The sequence below is a fragment of the Harpia harpyja genome, chromosome 6 (genome assembly GCF_026419915.1).
Source record: "Harpia harpyja isolate bHarHar1 chromosome 6, bHarHar1 primary haplotype, whole genome shotgun sequence".
In the NCBI taxonomy this organism is placed as follows: Eukaryota; Metazoa; Chordata; class Aves; order Accipitriformes; family Accipitridae; genus Harpia; species Harpia harpyja.
The window spans coordinates 39,356,114-39,380,317 of NC_068945.1; the positions used below are offsets into that span (position 1 = coordinate 39,356,114).

General features: G+C 36.7%; 1 protein-coding gene across 4 annotated transcripts in view; it reads right to left on the reverse strand.

The window, feature by feature from the left end:
* Positions 1-576: 576 nt before the first annotated feature.
* IMMP2L (inner mitochondrial membrane peptidase subunit 2) overlaps positions 577-24,204 on the reverse strand; it is a 480,207-nt gene continuing 456,579 nt past the window's right edge. For all 4 annotated transcript variants that reach the window (XM_052790071.1, XM_052790068.1, XM_052790069.1 and 1 more), the window contains one exon: positions 577-1,073. In XM_052790071.1, coding sequence (XP_052646031.1) covers positions 954-1,073 — 120 coding nt within the window. In that variant the 3' untranslated portion in view covers positions 577-953. The remainder of the gene's footprint in view (positions 1,074-24,204) is intronic.

Consider the following 24,204-nt stretch of genomic DNA (forward strand, 5'->3'; position numbering starts at 1 on the left):
AATACTAACAACAATTTACTATACTTGAGAAATAAATGAAACATTGTCTTCAGATACTGCAATATAATTTGTATATTTTGACTGAATATCTACTTCAGCAAGATATACAAGGAATGTTTATATAAAACACTCCTGAAAGAGAAATTAAAAATAAGTAATATGTACTCAGTTTAATAATAAACACAAGCTGCATTAAAAGAAAAGAATCTCATTAGCTTTTTGAAAAAAATTTATGACATATACGAATAACTTTTCAGCTACCGAAGTACTGATTCTTCAGTACTAGAAATTATAGGACAATCCAAAGCATATTACATAGAAGCATTGAATCGTTTAGGTTGGAAAAGACCTTTAAGATCATCAAGTCCAACCATAAACCAACACCACCATGCCCACTAAACCATGTCCTGAAGTGCCATGTCTACCTGTTTTTTGAACACCTCCAGGGATTGTGACTCCACCACTTCCCTGGGCAGCCTGCTCCAGAGCCTGACAACTAACATGTTTGGGGTTTTTTTCATATCCAATCAATGATAATAATAAAGGTTCCATTCAGTCACTAAAACAAGCTGAATGTAAAAGATTAAAATATTTTACTGAAGGTTTTAATAATTTCTTATCCAGAGAAGGACAGGTACAGACATAGCAAGTCAAGTATTCTACTGCTCCCAGAAACGTTGAACATTCAAACTTTCTACAAACAATTATTTCAAACCAAAATAATGCACAATGCACTACTGTTTGAGATTTTAAAAAAACCACCAAACAACAAAAAAAACCAGAAAAACTTTACAATTAAGGTGGCATTTTAACATGAAGTTGTTGCATGTATTTGCTGACACGGTACCTGATACTAAAGCACACTTGGCAAAGTTCTTACAGGTGATGGTATAACCACTGCAACTCTTCCCAGTTAAAATTCACTTCAGTGTTTTTCTGTCTGAGCATTTAGATCACTCCTGCTCTCTCTGGAGTGGTTTGCGCTCTGGAGGTAGCATTGGCTGTAACTTCTGCCAGCGTTGCGGAGGCCAGAGGATATGAGTAGCTCGAGCATGTAGAAGTCCAAGAGAAACCTTCAACCAAAACATAAACCAGAGAGATTATTAAATACTGCAAATAAAATAAAATGTGGGAAGTACAAAGCACATGATGATTTGTCAGAGCAACGAGAGAATACAAAGGAGAGAACTTTGCACGCACGAGGAGTGTCTCGTGCATGTAATGAGAGGAAAAGAAAAACTGCTTCAGTGACAATTTCTTTTTTTTGATAAAAATTTCGTGGAACTCAGAATAGCTTGCTGAAATGCACTGGCTGTAACAAACATGAACTAGGAATGTTTTTTCAGGTTCAAGAAGAACAGTTGGTCAAAACAGGTGAGGCGTTCCATAATCCACCTAAAGCTTTTGGTTATTAGTTATTCTGGGTACAACAGAACAAGGTTCAAGTATTTATTCTGAGTAAGTTAAACAGAGCCTGTGTCTCAGATTTGAGCTATGTACACTAACCACACCAGGACAGTGGCTTTTCTAAATATGCTGTGCTTTTTGTTTATCACTGTCCTTCAAAATTCCATTTTGTCTCCAAACAAAAATGGAAATTACTGTGCATCGTAAATATTTCCCCAAGGATGAAAATGTTTTTCTGATAGAATTATTTGAAACATATCTACAAATCAAATATTTTTGAAGTTCTAGGACTACTTACACTTCATTCATATGTTTTGAAAACATGTTTTACTGTCTTATTATTTATTATTGTTTTACTTCAATAATTTTACTTCACTAATGTTTTACTTCAATAAATCAAAATAAAAGTCAATACTGATGTTGCTTACAAATGAATCACTTACAGGTGGCATAGTTTAGAAAACTGAATTGCTTAGAAAACCTTAAGAAAATTACAAACAAGGCTTTTTCCAAATATGGTATGAAATGACTAGACTAAGAATAACAGAACAGTCACATTTTCAGATTGAGATAATAAAACAGGCCTTCAATGTCCATACTTAACATTGAAATTAAGAAATTTGGCATGGAGTTAATCTCACTTAATTTGAAAAGCCTGCAGGACAGACTTCTGCATCTTAAATTATTTGTTTGGACTTCTGCTGGAGACAATAGTGAGTAATAAGCTTCCCACCAACTATAAAGTATCCAGTGCCAATAGAAAAGTTACAAACAGGACAAAAACTGGCTAGAAATAGTGGAATGTCTCTATATGTGAAAAGATTAAATAATTCAGACTCCTGAAGAGACAACAGGGTCAGAAGTCTATAAAATTATGAATGGCATGGATAAAAATGCTTAGGCTTTATTTGCCTATTATGTCATTATTTCTCATAAGAATGAGGAAACATCAGATGACATTACCTTAAAGTATTTTTAAAGCCAACAAAAAGGAAATACTTCAGTGTGCATGATTACATCATACTTGCATACATTATACAGGATACTGAAGACACCAGAAAAGAATAACAAACTGGTTCAGAAAATAATAGTAGAAGCAAAGTCCATCACACATAACTGAACATAAACAAAGTAACGGTGTAGTCTCTATACTCCACATTAGGAAACACTGAGGGAAATTCTATACTTGTTTTGTTCTTATGCTGTAATTATCTGGTATTGGCTGTTGTCAGAGCCAGGAGCTAAATGCATTTCGGGTTTGAACCTGTACATTCCTGCTTAGATTTTTATGTAAACTCAGTTCTTCAGTTCTATCCCATTTCTCATCACAAAAAAAGTGATTTCAGTAAGCAGGTAATTCAGCATTTTATGCAAACAGACACCAAATAGGCCCCTAGGAATATCTTCAGCTAATTTTCTTGATTTAATTTCATAGGATTAATGTATATTCACCAGTCTCTCTCTACTAGATAATCAAATCAGTGAAGCTGAAGTGGTCTATATCTAATTCCATATTCTGTAGCTTGATGAAGCAGGTGCTGAATTACTTGAATATAATTTGGTTACTTAATAACCCACGATATCTAAAAGAATCTGAAGTAGATCACCAAAATAGCAGTCTAGCAACATATTTCGCTTGTTTGATCCTTTGCAGGGATCATTTGTTTCCCAGATCTGTTGCAGCTTTTTTCCTACATTTAAGCAAAGGATAGGCTGCTAAGTGACAACTCTTTTTTGATGGGATTTAGCTACATTTTTTTAAGTCTTGACATACTTCTGTGTAGTTTGTTGGATATTTATGGAATTCACAATGTCCTTTATCTTAATTATCCCATAAAGTGGTCTGCAAATGTAATATTACCATAGGGATTTGTTCCCTGAGTATACAGCATGATGGCACACACATTACAGGCTGGTGCCAAAATACAAAACCACAGCAAATCCCACCACTGCATATAAAATGTGACAGCATTAGTGCAGAGAAAAATGTTAAAATACTCTTCTCAAACACAAATAACATCCCATTTTCAAAGCTCTGTGTTTTTCTCAGTGCATTGCTCATTACTGATGTCAGTAGGAGGTCTGCACGCAGATTGAGAATATGATAAATGAATCAAAACTTGTTTGAAGCTGAGGCTGGGAATAATTTTGCCCAGAGGATTACTTCTACTGACCATCATCTGACTTGAAACTAATAAAGAAATATCCTTCCTATAAAGCTGATTTACAGGACAACATGACTAGTGTTAAAAAGGAAAAATGGGTATTGTTGGGTGATGGAAGTCTTTACTAAATAACAAATGACATTGATGCTACAGGGCTTCTTTTATAATAACTTAAAGGCTCACTTTAAAAACACCTTGATGTTTGACTTCTGCAAACAACCTTAATAACTTTTGTCCATTACCTATTATTATTATGTAGTTACCACAGCAGCCATGAATTTCACGGACGAAGAACAGAATTGTTCGCAGAGAATAACTTGCCCTTGTTAATGGGCTTACCCTTGTCAAGGTTAGGTATGGACAAAGGGTGAACTGAGAGGCTACACTTTCTGTTGCAATACTGAAACACTGAAATAATCTCTTAAAAAAGATTAATCAGTTCCCTTACAGTCATTATTTACTCTCTTTACTTCAGAAAATAAATTTACCAGCCTGAAACACTGTCTTAACTATAAGAAAAATCAGTACTTTACAGGCACAGATTCTTTGAGGAACATATTTCATTTACAGACATGAGTAAGAGATGCCAGCAATCTAAATAGTTGATTTTTATTTCTACATTATGATCTATTTATTATTCTTGCTGTAGCAACAACAGATGCTATGTTGAATTCAATCCATATTATTCTGCCTAACCTGAGCTGTTTGGGTGTTAATTCTTTTTTTTTTTTTTTAATCTTTGAATACTTAATTGAACAACTGAGAAGTCATTCCGTAAACACAGCAATTTTATCTGCAAAATAAGTTTTGAATGAATAATACTGTTTTGACACTGTTACTGTGATAAAAGCATATTTCCTCGGAGTCTGCTTGTTGTTAGTATGTTAGTTGTATGGAGACTGATTAGTTTTGGCACTGCATTAGGGAAAGATAAGCCTAAGCTTGATAGTGCTATCTGCAGTGGTATTTACAACTATCTTGCTTGTTCTGCCCTAACAGGTTGGGATAAATGCACCTTTATTAGTATAGAGACTTATATTATTATCACTTCCCCCAGTTCCAAAATATGTCATTTTAAAATACTCATTGATTTACAGACTGTACTCGCCACCTCTTCTTGTCTGTTTGCCATTTGACACCTTCATTGTCTCTTAGCATGATGCCTTTTCTAATCCCAAATCACAATGGGAAAAACAGCATTCAGACCATGCAAGAATCCTGTAGTGGCGCACACCAGAATTTCTACGGAAGTCCAGGTCTTCAGCTTGGATTTCAAGAACAGGAAAAGTCCAGATAAGGATGTGACCCTAACAAGAGTATTCTCAGCTTTCTCAGGATATGTAAAGCCTACCCAACCTGCTAAATTCAGGTACTGCTGCTCCTAGTTGTGAGTTCACTTTACAGTAGGAGCATTCCCCACAGATTTATCTTTGCTGCTTTTTTCCTTGAACCTTTGGTGACTTTGCTCTAGCTTTAACAGCCAAGATTTCAAATTCCGTAATAACATTGAAACAAGAAAGTACAGCACCACTGAATATTACCTGAGAAACGGCAATGCAGAACCGAAAACACCCAAGCCTTTACAACTTTTTCTAAAGTTAAACATCCTAACTAGTCAGTTTGCTAATTAGAAGTAATAATAAAACAGAGACAAAAAACAATGCAAGAATGTTAGTTCAGCTGTTATTGTAGCCCTGTAAGCCAGTATTGCCATTGCCAATAACACACTGCAGACCTTGTACCAGCTCTGCAAGGCCTCAAGATTAATTCCTCAGACTTTGTCTGAACTTTCCTTGCCTGCCTGGAGTTTTGATTTAGCTTGTTTAGCTGCAACAATTTTTCTAATGATCAGGTGACTATTGACTAATGTGTTACAGTTTTGCTTATATCGCTTGCATTTGTTTATATTTGCATAATCTTGCGGTATAATCAAAGTTTTCACATATACAGTAAAAAGTAATTATTCTGTGTGGAATGAAATATTTATGACTTTAACATAATAATGTGGCTTACAGGACTATAGGCATGGGATAATAAAGACAGGCTTATAAAAAACCTAGCAATGGTCATTAAAAAACCAACTGACTGGGAGCTGGACAAAAAGGTTTTAAGGCTACCAATGAGGAAAAAAAAAAGTGGAGAAGAACAAGGAATATACTAACATATGTAATAAAATATATAATAAATACAGATAAAAAGTGATGCTGCCAATCAATAAAGCAAGAACAAGGCAAAAAAGGAACGTTAGAAAATATGCTAAATTAGCCCCAAGTGGAACTGATAGTGAGGAAGAAGAACCATCAGCATCAAAGTCCTCCTAGTGAAGAATTGTGGATGCCAACAACGCACTAAACCACCATTTTCCCTTCTTTTTGAGGAGGACGGGTGCTGCTGACCTTAGGACCTAAAGGGGCAGCATAAACACTGAGAAAAGGGTAGATACTTGAAAGTGTTTGTGTGACATTTTTAAACTGTGTTTTAACGAGACTTATTGTGCATTAATTTGATAATTTGGAGTGCGAATGGTAATATCATTGTACCTAGACTAACCGTATTAACAGTCTAAGTAAAATACTGCAAATTTACAATTTTAAAGCAGCTGTGAATTGGTGGCTTCCCGCATCAGGTAAGTACGCTTTTTTGCGTACAACAAAGTTTTGACTGTAACATTATGTTACTGCTGGTTTTCTAATTGAGACTACATAAACTCTTGTTAAGTGGTGCAAAATAGAGAAAGGTTATCTTTCTTTTCCTCGCTTGATATTTCTTTTCATATTTTTCCTAAACAAAAATGGTGATTGTGATGAAACCTTAATAAGCATATTTTGGTTTCACTGTTTCTTCTGCTTCCAAAAAAACCCCATTCAAAATCAGAAAAAAAGAAAATTAAATAGGCTATTTTATTATCTCCTTACAATGTATTTTGGTCTGAGGGGATTGTGCCTGAAATTTAACTTAGTTACTTCAATAAAAACATGAAATATACATGAAACATTTACATCTTTGTGATAGAAGGTCCTGTGATAATCACATTACAGAATATAAAATAACGTAAGAAATCTGGGAATATCTAGATCAGTCACAGAAGATAATAATAAGCAAATATAATAGGAAGATAATAATAAAGCACAGCAGTAGTCCTTAACATTGGATCAACACAACGATCCTCTCTGAAGGTGTACTTGAATAAGTACTTGAATACAAATATACTTCTTCTGAAGAAGAAATACTAAAAAATACTATCTGAAAAATGATCTTGTTTCATCATGTTTAAGCCTAGAAAAATTTCAATATTCATTTGTATTGTTTCTCCTGGTCTCATTAATAAATGTTGAAATTGTGCAAATCCTCTAAAATACCACTGGAAGAGAACAATAATAGCTACCCAAGAAACGACAAACAGAACTAAATTACAAGTGCCACAGATTATGACCTGGGTACTTGAGAAATATCATCAACAGCCAGAAGAATCACAATTTTAAAGGCGTATATCAGCCTCTGGTTTTGAAGAGTCACTTTTGCTTTAGTCTTTTAAGCTGAGTTATATTCTGGCAATATTGCACAGGCCTTCCAAATGCCATGGCCAATGATAAACATGCAAATACAAAAAATTAAAGTTGTCTCAAACCAAAAAAAGAGAAAAAAATATGAACAATCACAGTGTTTCAAATTATGCTTTCTATTCTCTAAATTAATATATTCTCATTACATTTTTTTTGTTCACATGCAGGTTAGTAAAGAAGCCTTATATACAGCCTTTCACATGCTCAACACTACGGAACATCAGTTATATTAAAAATTTTCTTCTCAAATTTACTGTTTCATAACGCAAAGTCATTGGGGATGGGAGGGAGTAATTCTGTAGCAGTAGAGGTCTGTTCAGACTATATTTTGCTGGCTGGATACCTGCTACTCCCCACAGAGGTTCTGAAAGGTGCCAATACACATTAGGTGAAAAAGCCTCTAATAGGGAGAAATCCTAGGTGATTTATAGATGGCACCATAGAAGCAGACATATAGCTTTAATGAATTTTTCCAGATCTAGTAGTTCATAGCCCTGCTACCTATATCCTATTAACTAATTAGCTGTAGTTTGACTATACTGAAATTCTGGAAGATTGGGAATGCCAAATTTGCATGGAGGTTGAAAACCGCGTGTAAAGGGACCAGGCTAATGAGAAAGGAGAGAAGAAAGTTCTAAAATATTTCAGCCCCCAAAATCTCAAAGAAAACCTCAGGATAGAAACACTTAGGCAACTATGCAGTGTTTCAGCTATAATACTAAAAAATATATAGTGTGGGATAGCTATCTGTGTCAAATTAGATTGCTTGTCTTTAAGAAAGGTTGTTGCGTTGGGTTTTGATATTAGATTGTAGGTGTAAAATGGTCTCACAGAGAATTCTGCCAGTAAATTAGTCTCTTCAAAAAATCTATACTTTAATAGAAAGTAAACATGATTGCTATTACATTTCATTTTCTGTACATGGTTGAACTTTGAAACAACTACTATCAAGTGCAGTAGCAGGAAAAAGGCTCAATAAAAATAAAATCCTGTGGATTACAGTAAAATCCCAGAGAAACCACTTCCTCTAGCAGAAGTATCTGGGATAATGAACAATGGCAGAAGAAACAAATATCCTTGACCTCCTTCTTGTATGAGTGTAAGAATAACACAAAGATGAGAATCAATAGATTATTTTGTAAATAAACCCATACCACAACAGATGTTCTTTAACTTATAGCAGCTCACTGAAGGTTAGCATAACAAGATGCTAACTAGCTCATGCATACAAAAAAAGTGATAGATTCCTTTCAACTACATAGCAAAAAGCTAGCATCTTCATCATTCTTTCCTCTCGTAACTGAACAAATCAGACCTAATGGAGCCATACAGATCTAGTGACAAAGAAAAGAAAGCAGCCCATTAATTTTGTTAGTAAGTGTTCCATTACAGTTCCAGTAGTTTGATAGCTGAAGCAGCAGCTCCAGCTACAGATAAAACCTCCCATATGTGTTTTCTTTCACAGAGCTACTGTATAATCAGTAAAGGTCCTTATTAAAGTTATCAAATTCAGAAGTGTTCATTTAGATAGAAAATATATTATAAAAAAATCTGAAAATATATAAATTACAATTATTTTAAGAGTTTTAAACAGTGAAAATAGACACTCAAAAAAGACAGATACTACACATATATGCACAGACATAATCACAAAATAAGATGTAAAAGAGGGAAATACATTTCAAATGCAATGGATGATTCCCAGAACGAATAAAATTTGCATGTTAGCACAGAGTAGCTATCTGAAATTAGTATAACAATTGTGACTGCTCCAATCCAACATGGTTTTGCAATTTAAGCTATTCATATCAGAAGATGTGAGCATAATCACTGCATTGCAATAAAAGCTCAGGTTATTGATTGAATTGAAAAAATGTAATGTATTAAATATCAAAATAACTGGGTTGCATTCTCATTTGTTCCATCATGTCCACATGCCTATGTTAAACCTAAAGTTACAAAGAGGTAAAGGAAGGAAATGATCACTGAAAATAGAATGTTTCACGTATGAGATTTTTCTACAGTTAGGTGTGCAGACAGAGACTAGTTAACGTTGAACCATAATTTACATTCATATAAGTAGTGCAGATTTAAAGGAATTCAGTATAGTGTATTTTTCATTCAATTCATGAAGAAATCAGCTGTCAATGCCGTTGACAATTAAACACAGTAACAGGCTTGGTACAAGTATTCTCTGAGCTGAATTCTGTCTCGATGCATTTTCTTGGAATTGTCAAGGATATGTTATTGAAAGGGACACTACAGCTAATTAACTTCTTCCCTCCTTCCCAGTTTCTTCTGTGTTTTCTAAAGACACCTTTTTAAAATAGAGGTTAGCATATAATACAGCACTACTACTCTTTTATCTTCAGTAAGTATAGCATACTTAGAAATTATTCTTTCTTGCTTATGATTAACAGAACCATTATGCTAAATAGGTCTACAAAGAGATTTACAAACCAATCTATTATTTATTTTAGATTGCTAGTAATAAAAATGGTGAAAGAATTTGCTTAGTGCACAGTATGACGTGCTTTGCATGCTGCATATAAATAAATACCATTTAATAGTTAAAAGCTTTTTAATATTTCACTGGGTGATGCACAAAATTCCTAGACTAAAAAGGATTGTCACTAAGTCATGTAACTCAACAGAAGAACAAAATGCGCTAATAGCTTTCATGAAAGAGCCCCACATTAAAAAGCGGTAATATATTTGCAATTCAATATTTTAAGAATTGATAAACCAAGTGCAGGAAACAATTATTAAAACACATTTATTATCTTCACATAGAAAGTATTAGCTATATCCCAAATCTATGCATATTAATTATTCAGGAATAGATAAAAGCCTTCAATGTGAATTCCTGTTCAGCAATATATTGTGTCAGTGCCAACAGACATTTTTCAGCTTACCACACAGATATTGACTACATGCATTGTCTTTCTTGACTGAATACTTAGCACACTATGCAGAAATGTTATACATATACAAACTAAGTTGATTTCCAGTTTTGTTCTGTTGCGCCTGTCATTAATTTAGAGTTTCGTTCTAAAGCTTTGGCAAACGCAGCAGTGGGTGCAATGCCGTTTTGGCGAATGGTGCAATGGGTACAAGGGAAGGAGTCACAGAGTGGCTCCGAGAGCTCACACGCTACCCGGGCAGGGACCACGCTTGTCCTCTCACTACACCGCTCCTCCACACACCCAGTTCATCCCCACAGACCCAGTTCATCCCCACAGACCCAATTCATCCCCACAGACCCAATTCATCCGCCCAGCCTGGTGCTCGAGCAGACAGAACCGTGCCCTCTGCTCCATCACCCCTTCCCTGCCATGCTCTGTGCTTCCAGGAGAGCCGGGCAGAGGCATCCCGGCACTGCTCTGGCCACAGAGATTTACTGTGACACTCTGTGCAATATGGGGGAGAGCCCCGGCGGATTCCTGCTCTGCTTCCACCGCACGCTCACGGATAAAGCGGGCCCTGATGATGAGTGGCAAGTATTGCAAAGCTGAGCAAACAAGCTAAGATGACAAATCAAATGCCACCAAATTTCCAGAAGTATGACTGTGCCGGGGATCATATGCATGCAAGCTGGGAGAGATGATATTTCAGACTCATTCAGGGTAAATAAAAGGAAAGGAAGGAGTCCTACTGTCAGAAGGACTGAGTAGGCTTCTATTTCTAGATAAACTCAAAATCAAAAGCAGAAAGTGATGTGAAAAACCCCACATATTAGTTACCTCCTGCTTCAAATTTATATTCTTCATACTCTTTCCAAAAGCTCCGAAAAACACCTGACCTCGTAGGTCAAAAATCAGGGCTATTTATGAGCATACAGAAGTATCGACACTAAGTGATGTCATGGAGAACATCCCATCCCGCTGCTGCCTCATCCGCTCTGTTAGGAGCAGCTCCAGCCTGAGCGGCTCCATCAGTGAGCACAGTGCTGGGACAGCATTGGGAGCAGCAGACCCCGGGAGTTTGGGAAAGTTCCTTACCTTTACTTGGCTGATACCTGGCAGTCAGTCAAGATCATGTTACAGTAATTATCAAATGCTGAGGTAAGAAAAAAAAAAGAAGACAAAGGCGGCCAGCAGTAGCCATAAAAGTTAATTCAAGGGAATAGGTGAGAAAATACCTCTTAATTAAAACAAAATGGTACAATACCTTATGATATTACAACTGTTCCTGGGCAAAGCAAGCCTTTTCTAAAGCTAGAACTGTTCAGAAATTTTCAGTGACGATAGCTTGTGTATGTTCAGCAAATAGATCTGTCAGCCTACTCACAGCTTCTCCATTTTTTATCAGACATTTCAACAGTTTTAGTCTGATACAAGTGAGGTTGTTGCAATACTGTTAATAAAATATTTTTTATTTTCTCGTACCTTAAAAAGACGCCTGTTCAATAGACTCTTCCACTTAACTAAATATTTCAAAAAATCCTACTGTGAGGTTTGCCTATATTTTCTTTTAAAATGGCATACAGAAACAGTTTGACTTACACAAAATATGCTGTTGGCAATATGAGCTATGAAAAGCAATAGGGAGTAAATATTCAATGAGCAGCTAGGATATCAAAATGTCATTAAATAGCTGCATGATATGTTATTAAAATTATAAAAGACTTTTTAATAGAGGTCTTTGTGTGAGGATGGCTAGAGCTCATCTAAAATGGTAAATTTCATCAAGATAATTGTGTATACGTAATCTCCCCGAGTTGATTTACCAGAAAAAATCTACATAAACACTTTAAATACATACAAAGATTTTTCTCCCCCTTATAGCTATAATAATAGCTATGAATTTAAGAATGCTTAAATACTTCCTCTCTTGTCTTTATCTGATTTATTCTGAATTTTTGTTAAAACTATGGAGAAGAGATTAAATGTACCAGACCCAGCTTTTACTTTACTTGAAAAAACTATCTCCAAACATTCTGTTTTCCCTAGTAAATCTTACAATTATTTAGCATTCTGTGTTTTTACAATACTGTGACATTTCTCAAAATACAAGGCTGCTTGGTATAATTCAAATCATATAGCTACCCTTTCACTTCATAACAGAAATTATGATTAAATAATTGACACTATATACTTATGAGTATAATTTCCACATCCTAAATAACTAATCCTCTTCATACTCACATTTTTTTTCTTTAGTTCACTCCTGATTAGCTTAAGATAATGGCATAACAGGTTTTGCTGAGGAAAAAAGCTTCACAAAAATAAATCAGAAGTATAATAAGATTCATATCCTTAATCAAATACTGTTGCAGTTCTTCTATGCAATCCTGAGTCTACAAGGATTGCACACCTCGCATGTGAGATGATTGTTTAATTCTCCACAGAAAACTCCCTCAGTGAGGAAGCATGCATGCTTATGGAGAAGGCAATTCTATAGAGAAGTGACAAGTTGGGTCAAGTCACCAGGCCTGGCCCACACACCTGGCAGCCCAGGTAGACCGATCCAGAGGAGGGGCAGGGGACCAGCAGTCAGGGTGCGCAGCTCCCCTTCATTATGGGGACATCAGAAAAACTAGGAAGGACAGGAGGAGCCCATACATAAGCCTCCTGATCATTCCATTAGAGGTCCAGTTAATTGGTCTAAACAGAGGTACCTTCTGCCATTTGAGGTGTCCCAGGAAACCTCTACAGGCCACGGTGCCTCCTCATTCAGAAGGGCAGAAGCTTCTTCAAAGTCCTGTGCTATATCTTCCAAAGGCACAAAAATGTCTCAGATTCACTAAGACGCAGGAAAAACTGTTTTGTAGACAGCTGGAGCTCTCCCACTGCTCTCTTTGAGACCTTTGGTATTCTCCTTGGCATATACTCACCAATTTTTTTTTTCAGTTTTCCCCCTTCTCTCTCGCCTTCTTTAATGTATCTTTACATAATGAGACAGGATACTATAAATGAAATAACTAAGCCACAGACTGCATCCTTTCAAAATAAAAAGTTACCTTCCTCATAAGCCAAACACAGTAACCAGATGTGGTGGGTTGACCCTGGCTGGATGCCAGGTGCCCACCAAAGCCACTTGATCACTCCCTTCCTCAGCTGGACAGGGGAGAGAAAATATAACCAAAGACTCGTGGTTCAAGATAAGGACAGGGAGAGATCACTCACCAATTACCATCACGGGCAAAACAGACTTGACTTGGGGAAAATTAGTTTAACTCACTGCCAATCAAATCAGAGTAGGAAAATGAGAAAATAAATCTGAATCCTAAAACACCTTCCCCCCACCCCTCCCTCCTTCCCAGCTCAACTTCACTCCCAGTTTTCTCTACCTCCTCCCTGCCAGTGGCGCAGGGGGACGGGGCATGGGGGTTGGGGTCAGTTCATCACCCGTTGTCTCTGCCGCTCCTTCCTCCTCAGGGGGAGGACTCTTCACTCTTCCCCTGCTCCAGCGTGGGGACCCTCCCATGGCAGACAGTCCTTCACGAACTTCTCCAATGTGAGTCCTTCCCATGGGCTGCAGTTCTTCATGAACTGCTCCAGCATGGGTCCCTTCCCTGGGCTGCAGTCCTTCAGGCACAGACTGCTCCAGTGTGGGTCCCCCGCAGGGTCACAAGTCCTGCCAGAAAACCTGCTCCAGCATGGGCTCCTCTCTCCACAGGACCACAGGTCCTGCCAGGAACCTGCTCCAGCACGGGCTTCCCACAGGGTCACAGCCTCCTTCGGGCATCCCCCTGCTCCGGCGTGGGGTCCTCCCCGGGCTGCAGGTGGATATCTACTCCCCCGTGGACCTCCCTGGGCTGCAGGGGGACAGCCTGCCTCACCATGGTCTTCCCCACGGGCTGCAGGGGAATCTCTGCTCCGGCGCCTGGAGCACCTCCTCCCCTCCTTCTGCACTCACCTGGGGGTCTGCGGGGCTGTTTCTCTCACATGTTCTCACTCCTTTCTCCGGCTGCAGTTGCTGTTGCACAGCAGTTTTTTCCCCCTTCTTACATCTGTTCTCCCAGAGGCACTACCACCATCACTGATGGGCTTGGCCTTGGCCAGCGGCAGGTCCGTCTTGGAGCCGGCTGGTATTGGCTCTGTTGGACATGGGGGAAGCTTCTAGCAGCTTCTCACAGAAGCCACCCTTGTAGCCCCCCCAGCTACCAAAACCTTGCCACGCAAACCCAATGCACCAGATTTAATCCACTACTTTATCATCAAGAGCTATATTTATCTCAAGGAAATATTAAGACTTGCTCTTAAGCTATACAGCATGAGCAAGAAAGTAGTGGAAGATTAATGAATTCAGTTGCCTGCATATTTAATAAAATATTCTCTCATAGTCGTAATCAAGCCATAGTTCAGCAAAGCATGTGCTGAACTTTAAATATTCAAGTAAAACACTTGAGCACATTATTGAATTTAAGTAAAATAAAATAAAATTAATACAATTTCCAGCTGATGATCCAGATTTATTAACTCTTTAAATTACTCAATTTTTCAGATTAAATGTAGCTATTAAGCTATTTTAGCAAGATATAACCACACAGGACTGCCAGGTCATCAGTACAGGAAAAGGATTAACACATTTAGGATCTGAAAGATCTAAATGTTAAAACTTAACACCACTAAAACTAATTCATTACATGGAGCTCTTTCACTTCCAGTAAGAAAATCAATGTAATCAAAATTCCTTCTAAGTGCTTACCTTTGTAACACAATCTCATTCAAAATATGTTGCAAATCCAACAGGTATTTTCTACCTCAGTGTTTTGGGGGACAGAAATCACATTTTTGGTCAGCAGCAGACAGTATATCCATCACCATTGCTACAATGCCTGGATCCAAGTACTGTCTCTGAAATTAGCTGAGGAGACGGCAGCAGCGAAATGTGCAGACAGCACAGTCTGATACATTTTCAGCAGTCTGCTTTGGAGAAAATATAGTTCTGTATGTTTACTGAGTTGCTTTTTCTGCTTCAGGATCTTAGCACTCAAAGCAGATGAAAACAGTGATCCGTATTTTAATGAGACCATTATGAATAGTTCATCTTCTACCTTGCTTTAGACCAAATTTCCGTCAGCTATAGGTAAAGCAATGGAAATATGGCCGTTGCAATTGCTTTGCAATGGAGGTCTGGCAACATCCTTGTAGCATCTTTGCTCTCCCACTACCGCACAGCTTAAGCAACCCATTCTGAGCTTGGTAAGAACTCTACGTTCTTGTTTCCAAAATATTTTGTGTATTTTCATGTTCAATGAGTCTAATGCTTATTGTTGTTGAACAGGCAAAACCCACCCCCAAACCTGCAAAGAAAGGCTTCCATGCTTTACTCCAAATTTCCCACAGTGACCTAAGTTTTCATGCTGTCTGGAGTCACGTACAGCCAGAGGTGAATCTGAAGCTGCCTTGTCCTCCAAAGTCTCACCATCTGGTGGTATACACCATTAACCCATTTGAAGAGTGAATCAATCTCAAACTGGAGGCTGCCACACTGTATGTTTGTAGACATGAGGATGTGATTTTAACCATGAGTCAAATACATATAATGAGTCAAAATCATGCTACTCTAAATGCAGCAAGTAAGAAGGTGGAAGTTGGTATCTAATGATAAGGCAAAGTGTGATTCTTATGAAAAGTGAACAAACGCAGGGCCAGATTCTTAAGAGAGCTGGAAAAAAAAAAAAGGAAGAGGTAGATAGCACCAAAACTTTGGATGGGAGTTTAGAGTTGCTTGAACAACTTGCACCCTGAAATTAGAAGAAAGACTTTCTCCCTAAACTTCAGTAATGGTATAAATTCAGTGAGCATTAGCTGTAACTGGAAAACATTCCCAATTAGTACTAATACATTAAGTAAGAGGGTAAGAGCTTCAAACTTATACTGAGCAAGAATAACCTTTAGCATCCATTGCAACAGCACACTCCAATGTAGCAACTGCTATGTTCTACAGGAAGGCAACTCTCTCTGCAATCTCAGAATACTTTACATCACCTTTCTTCATAGTCTCTGCCAGGTCTCGGCAAAAAATAATTCACTGCTATTGCAAAGCTCTCTGGTACACGTTTGTGTAAGGAACTTTTTATGTACAGATCGTATCTGGATAGGATCCTGGTGCTTTCTTCCCTGGTAAGTCTGGCTACAACTCCTGAGTGAATTCTCCTCTGATGCCATTCTGGCAGTCCTGTTACCCTTCCCATGTTTGTGCCAAGAAAGGGGGGGACCTCCAGCTGGCCTCAATTATTCATCTTCAAGGCTTCCTAGTTGCTGGCTGGTAGCATTCCCTGGTCAGAAGATCCCACCAACCTTCCTCCACTGCTGGGCAGAGCAGCACCCATCTCTGGTTCCCAGACTCTCTGCTGCCAAGCTCCATTATATAATGGGAAGGGGATCCCTTATAAATCCCCAAATACTTCTGTGACAAAGGGTGGAGAACAAGGCATAATCACAAGCAGAATCTGGATGACAAGGAATACAGAAATAATTTCCAAGACAGATTAATTTCCAAGTTCAGCCAAAAGGTGAATTCTCCAACAAAAAACGGCTAAATTCTGTGGCATCTGAACAGATATTTAATTTTCTGGCCACAGAACACCACCCTAGGTTAGACCTTGATTGAGATTAATGGGGCATGTCCTATCTCCCTTGTTACTTTTTTAAACCTCATCGAGATTCAGGAAAGCCATCTCACCTGTCTGATTGCAACGAAAGCAAATTGCTATGGTCATCTTTTCAGTCATAAAGAGTAAGGCTTTTTAAAGACACCTTGAGATTCTCCTCAACAGAGAGATGAAATAAACATGAAATTTGTAGAACCTATATTGCATGTGCTATAGCAAATATCCTGAAAATATATCAGAAAATAGAAAATAATAAAAGTGGTTTATTCTCAGGGATAATATTTCAGCTGGCCTCAGTTATTAGCTTTAGTGCTTAAAGAAGCTTTAATGCTTCTTTGGTTTTCAAATGTTGAGGTTATAATACATTCAATTTCTGTTAAGTAAAACTTAATCTTGCCCAGCCCCTATGACTTTATGTTTATTTAAAGTTCTTACTACCCTGTGCTATGGCATTACTATCAACACTTCTTAATCACTAATATTCATTTCTGAAAATGCTAAACCAAGCCCTCGAGCTGATGAAAATGCTAGACAGGATGTACATGGAAATATAAGTACACAGAAATCGAGACATTCTTTTAAAAGTCAACATCTTCTCAAAGCTATGACAATCAAAAAAAAGTTCAGTCTCCACTTACCATTCTTTATTACATTATACACACTCATTTATGTAAGTACAAAACATACGTAAAATGTTCCTTTTGTTGAGCGTCATAGACATGAAGCTACTAAGGAAGAGATATCAGAATGTCTAGTATGTCAAATTGCATCTTTAACTAAATTTATTGCTGCTACACAAACAAGGTTGAGATGATTATCATTTGAGATTTCTTATTTAGAACCATGTCAAAATTAATCCCTATTTAATGAAATTTTTTTGAAAAGGGTTTCAAATATCAAAATTCTGAAACTTGCTCATTAGAACTATTTGTAAGTAATTAAAAATGATAGCTTATAAATAAGTTGTGATTGGATCCTAAAGCCATGTCAGAAATAGTGCTCAGATGACGACCTGTCAGATAATTTTATGCTTAATACAAGGGCCCTGCTGATCACTAAAGAGTGACATTTTTACTATTCTCTTGAAAAAAGAAAGTTAAAATTGCTGCCGTCACAAGTACTTTTTCCCTTCCTTTTCCCTCCTAGTTCATGGCACATTGACATCATCCACCTGAACACTAGAAAGTCATTAATTACTCAGTTCGTGTCCTCCAACTTCTCCATTATCAAATGCCACTGTTACAATGTAAGAGAGCCATACATTGAACAGAAAAAGTAACCAACATGTTCATGAAGCCTTAATTTTTCTCTGTTTGACAGAGACACTAACATGATGAGCTATGGCATTTCTGTGTAAAATCCTTTTTGGATTTGGACTGTGTCACATTGTATCAGTCAGGAGTCAACAAGTTTGTCATGACATCTCACCCATAGGGAAAGCTTGGGTGTGAGTTCTTGTTTTGTTTTGTTATTTTAAGAGTATGGCGAGGATTACAGTAAAGGTTCTGAAAACTCCTCAGCCTTCAAAGTATAGTATAAAAACTGTCTTTAAAATAGATATTCAGAAATATGAAGTGCCCTTTATTTTTCATAAATAAGCCACCTGAAGCTCAGAGTGTTTAAAAACGTGCTTGCTAACAAAAACGTCAAAATTATTTTTGTTAATAATATTTATTTTTTATTCTACAGAAAGTCAATTAGATGACAATAAAACAAATTAATACTAAATGTAGAAATAAAAATAAGAGTATCTTTATTAAACAAACCAGGGATAGTGATAGAAAAATAAAAATTAAAACCTGGTAATTTTTTTCAAAATTGCTTGATTATTACTATAATGTTTAAGTTTTTTTAAGAGACTAATTCTTGCCATTGGTGTCTCTCTCTGCTACCCAGGGCCAATAATATATATCTCTGTTCTTTTTAAATAATGATACATGTTGCATATAAAAAGCCACCCTGAGCTGTGAATTTCTTAATGTCTTAGTTTCAGATGTAATTTGAACATTGACTGGAGTCCGGAACCTTTCCTCAAACTGATTAGTAACTTACTTGAAAGCTAGTTGCCGTAAATTTGAGCAGACTGTTCCTGTAAACCAGTGCTATTCGTCATGTATAAGGACACCTGAATCTGACCCTAAGATTTATTTTATTTCCTCTGTAAAATGAGAGATTAAAAAAAAAATTATGGAAGATTGTAAAATATGTGTATGTCAAACTTCACCTCGTGAATCTTACTGGTTTCAACTATTAATTTACAGAGCAGTGTGAGCAGCAAGGCTTAACAGTATTATTACTCTGACATAAGTATATGACAGCCTAATATTGCGCTGCATTTTGCTTTTGATGAGGACTATTATTTCCAATAGGCATAATATGTAACAATACCACAGCTTGTCATGACTTATCTGAGAACCATGAGAGCTTGCAGCAAATACATGAGATTAATGAATGTCACTAGTACACAGGCAGTTTTTCATGGTACTTAGTGAAGTGCTAGGTAAACATAGTCCTATTCATAGGAAAAAAAAATAGGAGGAAAATATTTAGTAGAATTTTAGGTTTTCCAAGAAAAAAAAATCCCCCCTCAAATATTTTGATTTCTATTACAGAAATGTGAATGCTACTAAAAATTCTTTTCAGCACTAAAAAGTGTTGATGACCTGAGGAACTTGTTTAGAGAAGTTGTTTATCTACCAGAACAAAGCCTTATGCAAACAAGGAGGAACACTTGTTCCCCCTGAAATTTCTGAATCTCCCGTCCATTTATATAAGACAAGATATGAGTAGTGAGCAGCCAATTGCCTCACAGGCATTAGACTCAGACAGCTATTAGAATATAGTGCAGACTACTGTAAAATTTACAAGCCTGACACAGAGCTTATTAGATTTAAGGGATATAATTGCATTTGTTTCAATGGACACTGGATTTAATCCTATTGGTATGATCCGATGTCTACTGAAGCATATGGAAAAATACCTACAAAAGGAATCATACACAGGCCCTATTCAGAGCTCCTTGGGTGGATGAAGAGAGAGATTCAAAGATTTTTACCACTATTATCCTTGGCTTATACTGTTGCATTTTTTCCTAATTCAAGGATACTTGGTTTTACATAGGGAGAGTTCCCTGGCAATCACCAGGAAACAATTTCAAGTAATTTATCTGCATTTGGAATACATGCTGCAATCTCACCTTCTTTAGAGAGATTGCCTACATGAACATCTCTCTGACCCAAAAAAGAGGTGCTTGCATGCCGGAGGGATAATAAATCAAATACCTTAGGGGTTTTGATCGCCCCTAATTAACATAATTCATGTCCTGAAGTGAGACATAAGAAAAAGGCTGTTTTAACTTGACAATTAATACTTTGTGCTGAAGTGCTCTGATACCCAAAACACAAATGTGAGAGCGCAGTGACTACTGATCACGGTATTAACATTATTTGGAGAAGTTTAAAATACATATTAAATTTTGGAAATTAAAGTTAGAAAATTGAGTTTAAGAAAAGATCTAGGTATAAGACTTGAGGTTAAATGAAGACTGATTGAATTGTTTGTTTACTAGACCCTCTCCCAACATACTCTTGAAATCTTGTGAGAACTTCAGCAAGCTTGGGTTCTCCCACCTAACTCAATAGCCTAAACTGAAAATCATGCTAAGGTCTGCAGACAACCAGTGCAAAGACAGGACCTTGACATAGTGATGTAGACCTGTAGTAAGCTGTATCAGTCTTCCCCATTTGTCTCCATTGACTGTAGATGGAGGCTAGGCAACTGTGCTATTAATTTGGGTGTCTCTGTTCAAGGCTTACAATTAGATTAAAAGAATCTGGGCTTTTATATTGACTTCAAAATCATGTAATGTTCTCCATTAAAATCCATCTGTTCAAAAGACATGCTCGAAATAAATGCAAGACATCATCTGACATTAAATTAGCTTCCTAAATGACTTGATACTAAATTTAGAGAGGACAACAGCAAAGCTCCCTTTGGACTTCACTGGCCCAGGACCAGTATATAGTAACTGATATTGCTTTTCCCAGTTTCATGAATAATTTTGGGGGTTTTTTTTGTCAGAAAAATCTCAGAAGTTCTTCTTTTTAAACTGCAAGCTAAAGGAGAACAGTAATAACTGCAGGTGGATTACTGAGTGTAGGTTACGGGGTTTGAAATCTTAGTGACCTTGAGTAGAATCAGGTTCCAAATGCAATTCGTTAAATACTATTATATTACATGACAGCTCTGGGAGTGAGGGAATATGAGAATAGTAAAACCAAAGTCCCTTGGGGTAGTCAGATAAAATGTAGCAGAACCTGTCTAAATAACACATTTGTTATATCTAGTTTTGTTGCTTTAAAATGCTTTGCTCGGGAAGCTGCTAAGCTCAGTGGAAGAAATCACTTCATCTCAGCCATCACAAAGGCATTGTTGTATACTGCCTCTGTTCTAGCCATAGCAACATACTGCCACCAAAAACTAAATAAAAAAAAAAAATCAGTGGTGCAAAGCTAGATTAAAAATATTCATTTCAGAATTAAAACATAACACATTAAAACCAAAGAATTCTTGGCTATCATGAAATCACCCAGTTTTCCCTTTTTTAAAAAACTGTCAATTTAACCTCAGTTCCCAAGTTTTCTTTTTTAGATTCCCCTTCCAGTGCAGTAGATACGTCATGTTTTCTCTATGGGACCACATCTGAAATGAGTCAGTCACTCTATACTACTCACAGTCAAAAGAACTTCATCTAAAAGTACTTTAAGATTGGATCTTTTGTGTGAAGCCTAAGCAATCTGTAGCCAGTGAAGAATAAAAATATATTGAGGATTCACTGCCAGAGATGCAATCGTGAGGTGCAGAAATATTGCTGGAAAATATCAGAAGCTGGTGTGCCAGGGAAAGTTTGGGTTTCATCTGCTTTTAGAGGATTCTGTCCAGCCTACGTACTAATTTTATATGCCAGGGTACATAGATAGGAAAAAAAGTATCATACACAAAATTCATCAAGGACTGTTCTAACATAAGAAATGGCTAATTTTTAATGAAAAAAAGCATGGCTAATAAAGATATATTTTTATTTGATTTTTAGATATGTGATAAAGTCACTGACAACTTCCTAGTTGACAATGGAGCCTAGTTTTACTCCAGGTTAATTACCATGTAATTCTTGTAGTCATTCATAGTTATAATTGTTGTATATGCTTCTATTAAGCTAACAGGGACTGTAAGTTTCATTTTTCACAATATTTGTTAGGTTTAAGTAAACTAGAGGTTTCTATTTTCAGTTTGAAACAGAAAAATCAAGTAAAACTGAGAAAAAAAGACGTGGTTATACTTAAAGATTTATGGTGGAACTCTGTTTCTGCAGGTAGTGCATGAATACTTTCTCTGAAATGAAGTGTCCTTGATATACTCTTCTTGCACTTTATACTGTTCTGTGAATTATAGAAGAATCCACACTGGCTGTGTATGTTATTTTGGAAGAGTCACTACTCTCCTTAGAAGCAGACTGAAGTAAGGAAAACTGAATCATCCAATCAGTAGTCATTTGGTACCATCATAGACTTGCCCAAGGGAAAAATGAAAGTTCAACTTTAAAATTATCTTGAGAAATAAGCCTTCAGAAAGAGATGTAAGCCAGGTTAAAAAGGATCAGGACATTATTTCTACAAAAACAACAACAATGGTCAAGCAGACCAACAACTGAGACTTTTACAGCTAATTGGAACAAATGATGAAGATAAAGTTCTAGAATACTGTAGCCTTTCCAACTGGAGATCAAAGAAAGGCTTGTACCAGCATGTATTAAACGTAGGTTCAGATTTTCAGGTGATTTACTGTTTTTTTACTAAGTCACTCATCAATATATGCAAAAATTCACACACCCACCCCCAAAATCTTAAAAAAAAAAAATAAACCATCTAATAGTTCGCTAACCTTGATATCTACAGAAGTCGTAACATTTTTAAAAGAGTAATAAGAGCTAAAACATTAAAGACTGTAGAAAGGCTGGCACTGTCCAGAGAATCCAGTGCAGGTCTTCAGAGTTCCTCAGCTGGGGAAGCCACAACTTTTTGCAAAGAGTAGACTGCACAGCAAGGCAGCTATCATGTCTCATGCATCAGGGAGTTCTCTGTTTAACAGTGCTACTCATCTCTTCAAGGAGGCACAATTTTAAGATAATTTGGAAATGTTGTTCCATCTGCAAATTAAATTGCACTTCCTATTTCACAAATACCAAGAACTAAGTGGAAGTCACCTTCACTTTTTCTTTTCCTATTTAATGTTACTTTTGCTGCAAGAGGCATGTAATCCACAGCTTTCTTGTGCCTGACCATTTTTATTTTTGATCCATTTTAATACACTGTAATAATCAGTCTATAAAGACCAGTTTCTTAGAGTAAAGATGATGGGCATCTCTAGACTTAACTAACCTAAGCCTAACAAACTGCATGACTACAAACTCTATAATTTCCTATGTACCTCCATGTCACCCACTTTCATGTTGTCCCAGCTTGTACCTTCATTGGGAACACAGCTTTGCTCTTATACAGAGGAAAAGGTAACAGTAAATTCAGGAGCACATGAATGCATGGATCATTGCATGCATAGTAAAACAGAACTGGATGTAATCTGCAGTCCAGGGGAAAATATGATTAAATACCTTTAGCTACCATTTCTCCAAGAACAATCTTGGAAACTTTTGTGTCTCTCTGGACTAAACAAACCTTCAGTTTCACAGAAATTCTGAATGTCCCTGGAGACCCTAATAAAATCATCATTTCTATTAAGCAAAGACAAGGCTTAAGTGATATCATTCCTTAAGATATAAACTAAAGCTAGGATTAAAAAAGAAAATGACTGGATTCGCCTTTTATCTAATCCATTAGTTTTATCTGAGTCATTGAACTATGCACCCTTCCAAACCAATTTTAAGTTTTAAAAATAAAGCACTGTATCAGTAGATTTGCTAGGTTCAGATTCAACACTTTTATGGTAAAGTGATGAAGAAGGTCTGTGTGTAAAAAGAGGTTCCATTAGAAATGTTTTCTTACAAACATTTAGAATATTACCTCGCATGACTATACCTAGAGGCAAGAAACAGTAGCTATTACACTGGGTAAGTCGTAAAGTATTATGAAATGCACTATATTAAGAACTATAGCAAACATTAATATTTTCTTTTTTATTTTAAACTATCATGCAAAGTTAAAAACTCTTTTTTTTCCTAAACTGCAAAAGAGAATCCTTTGCCTTGTCAAAGCAAATCTCCTTTAAATAGTATTGTAATATTGAAATCCTAACGCCAGTGTTGCTAGTTTATATGCAACTGGTGGCCATCCGACTGCTGATATGAAGCTAGCTGCAATATGCCTAATAAGGACTGATCAAAGTTTACTACAGTTTCCTGAATTATTTGTATAGAAACTGCAAAAAAAAAGTATTAAAGATAAATTTCCAGAATATCTGTAAACTCTAACAATATGTTTAAAAAAAACAA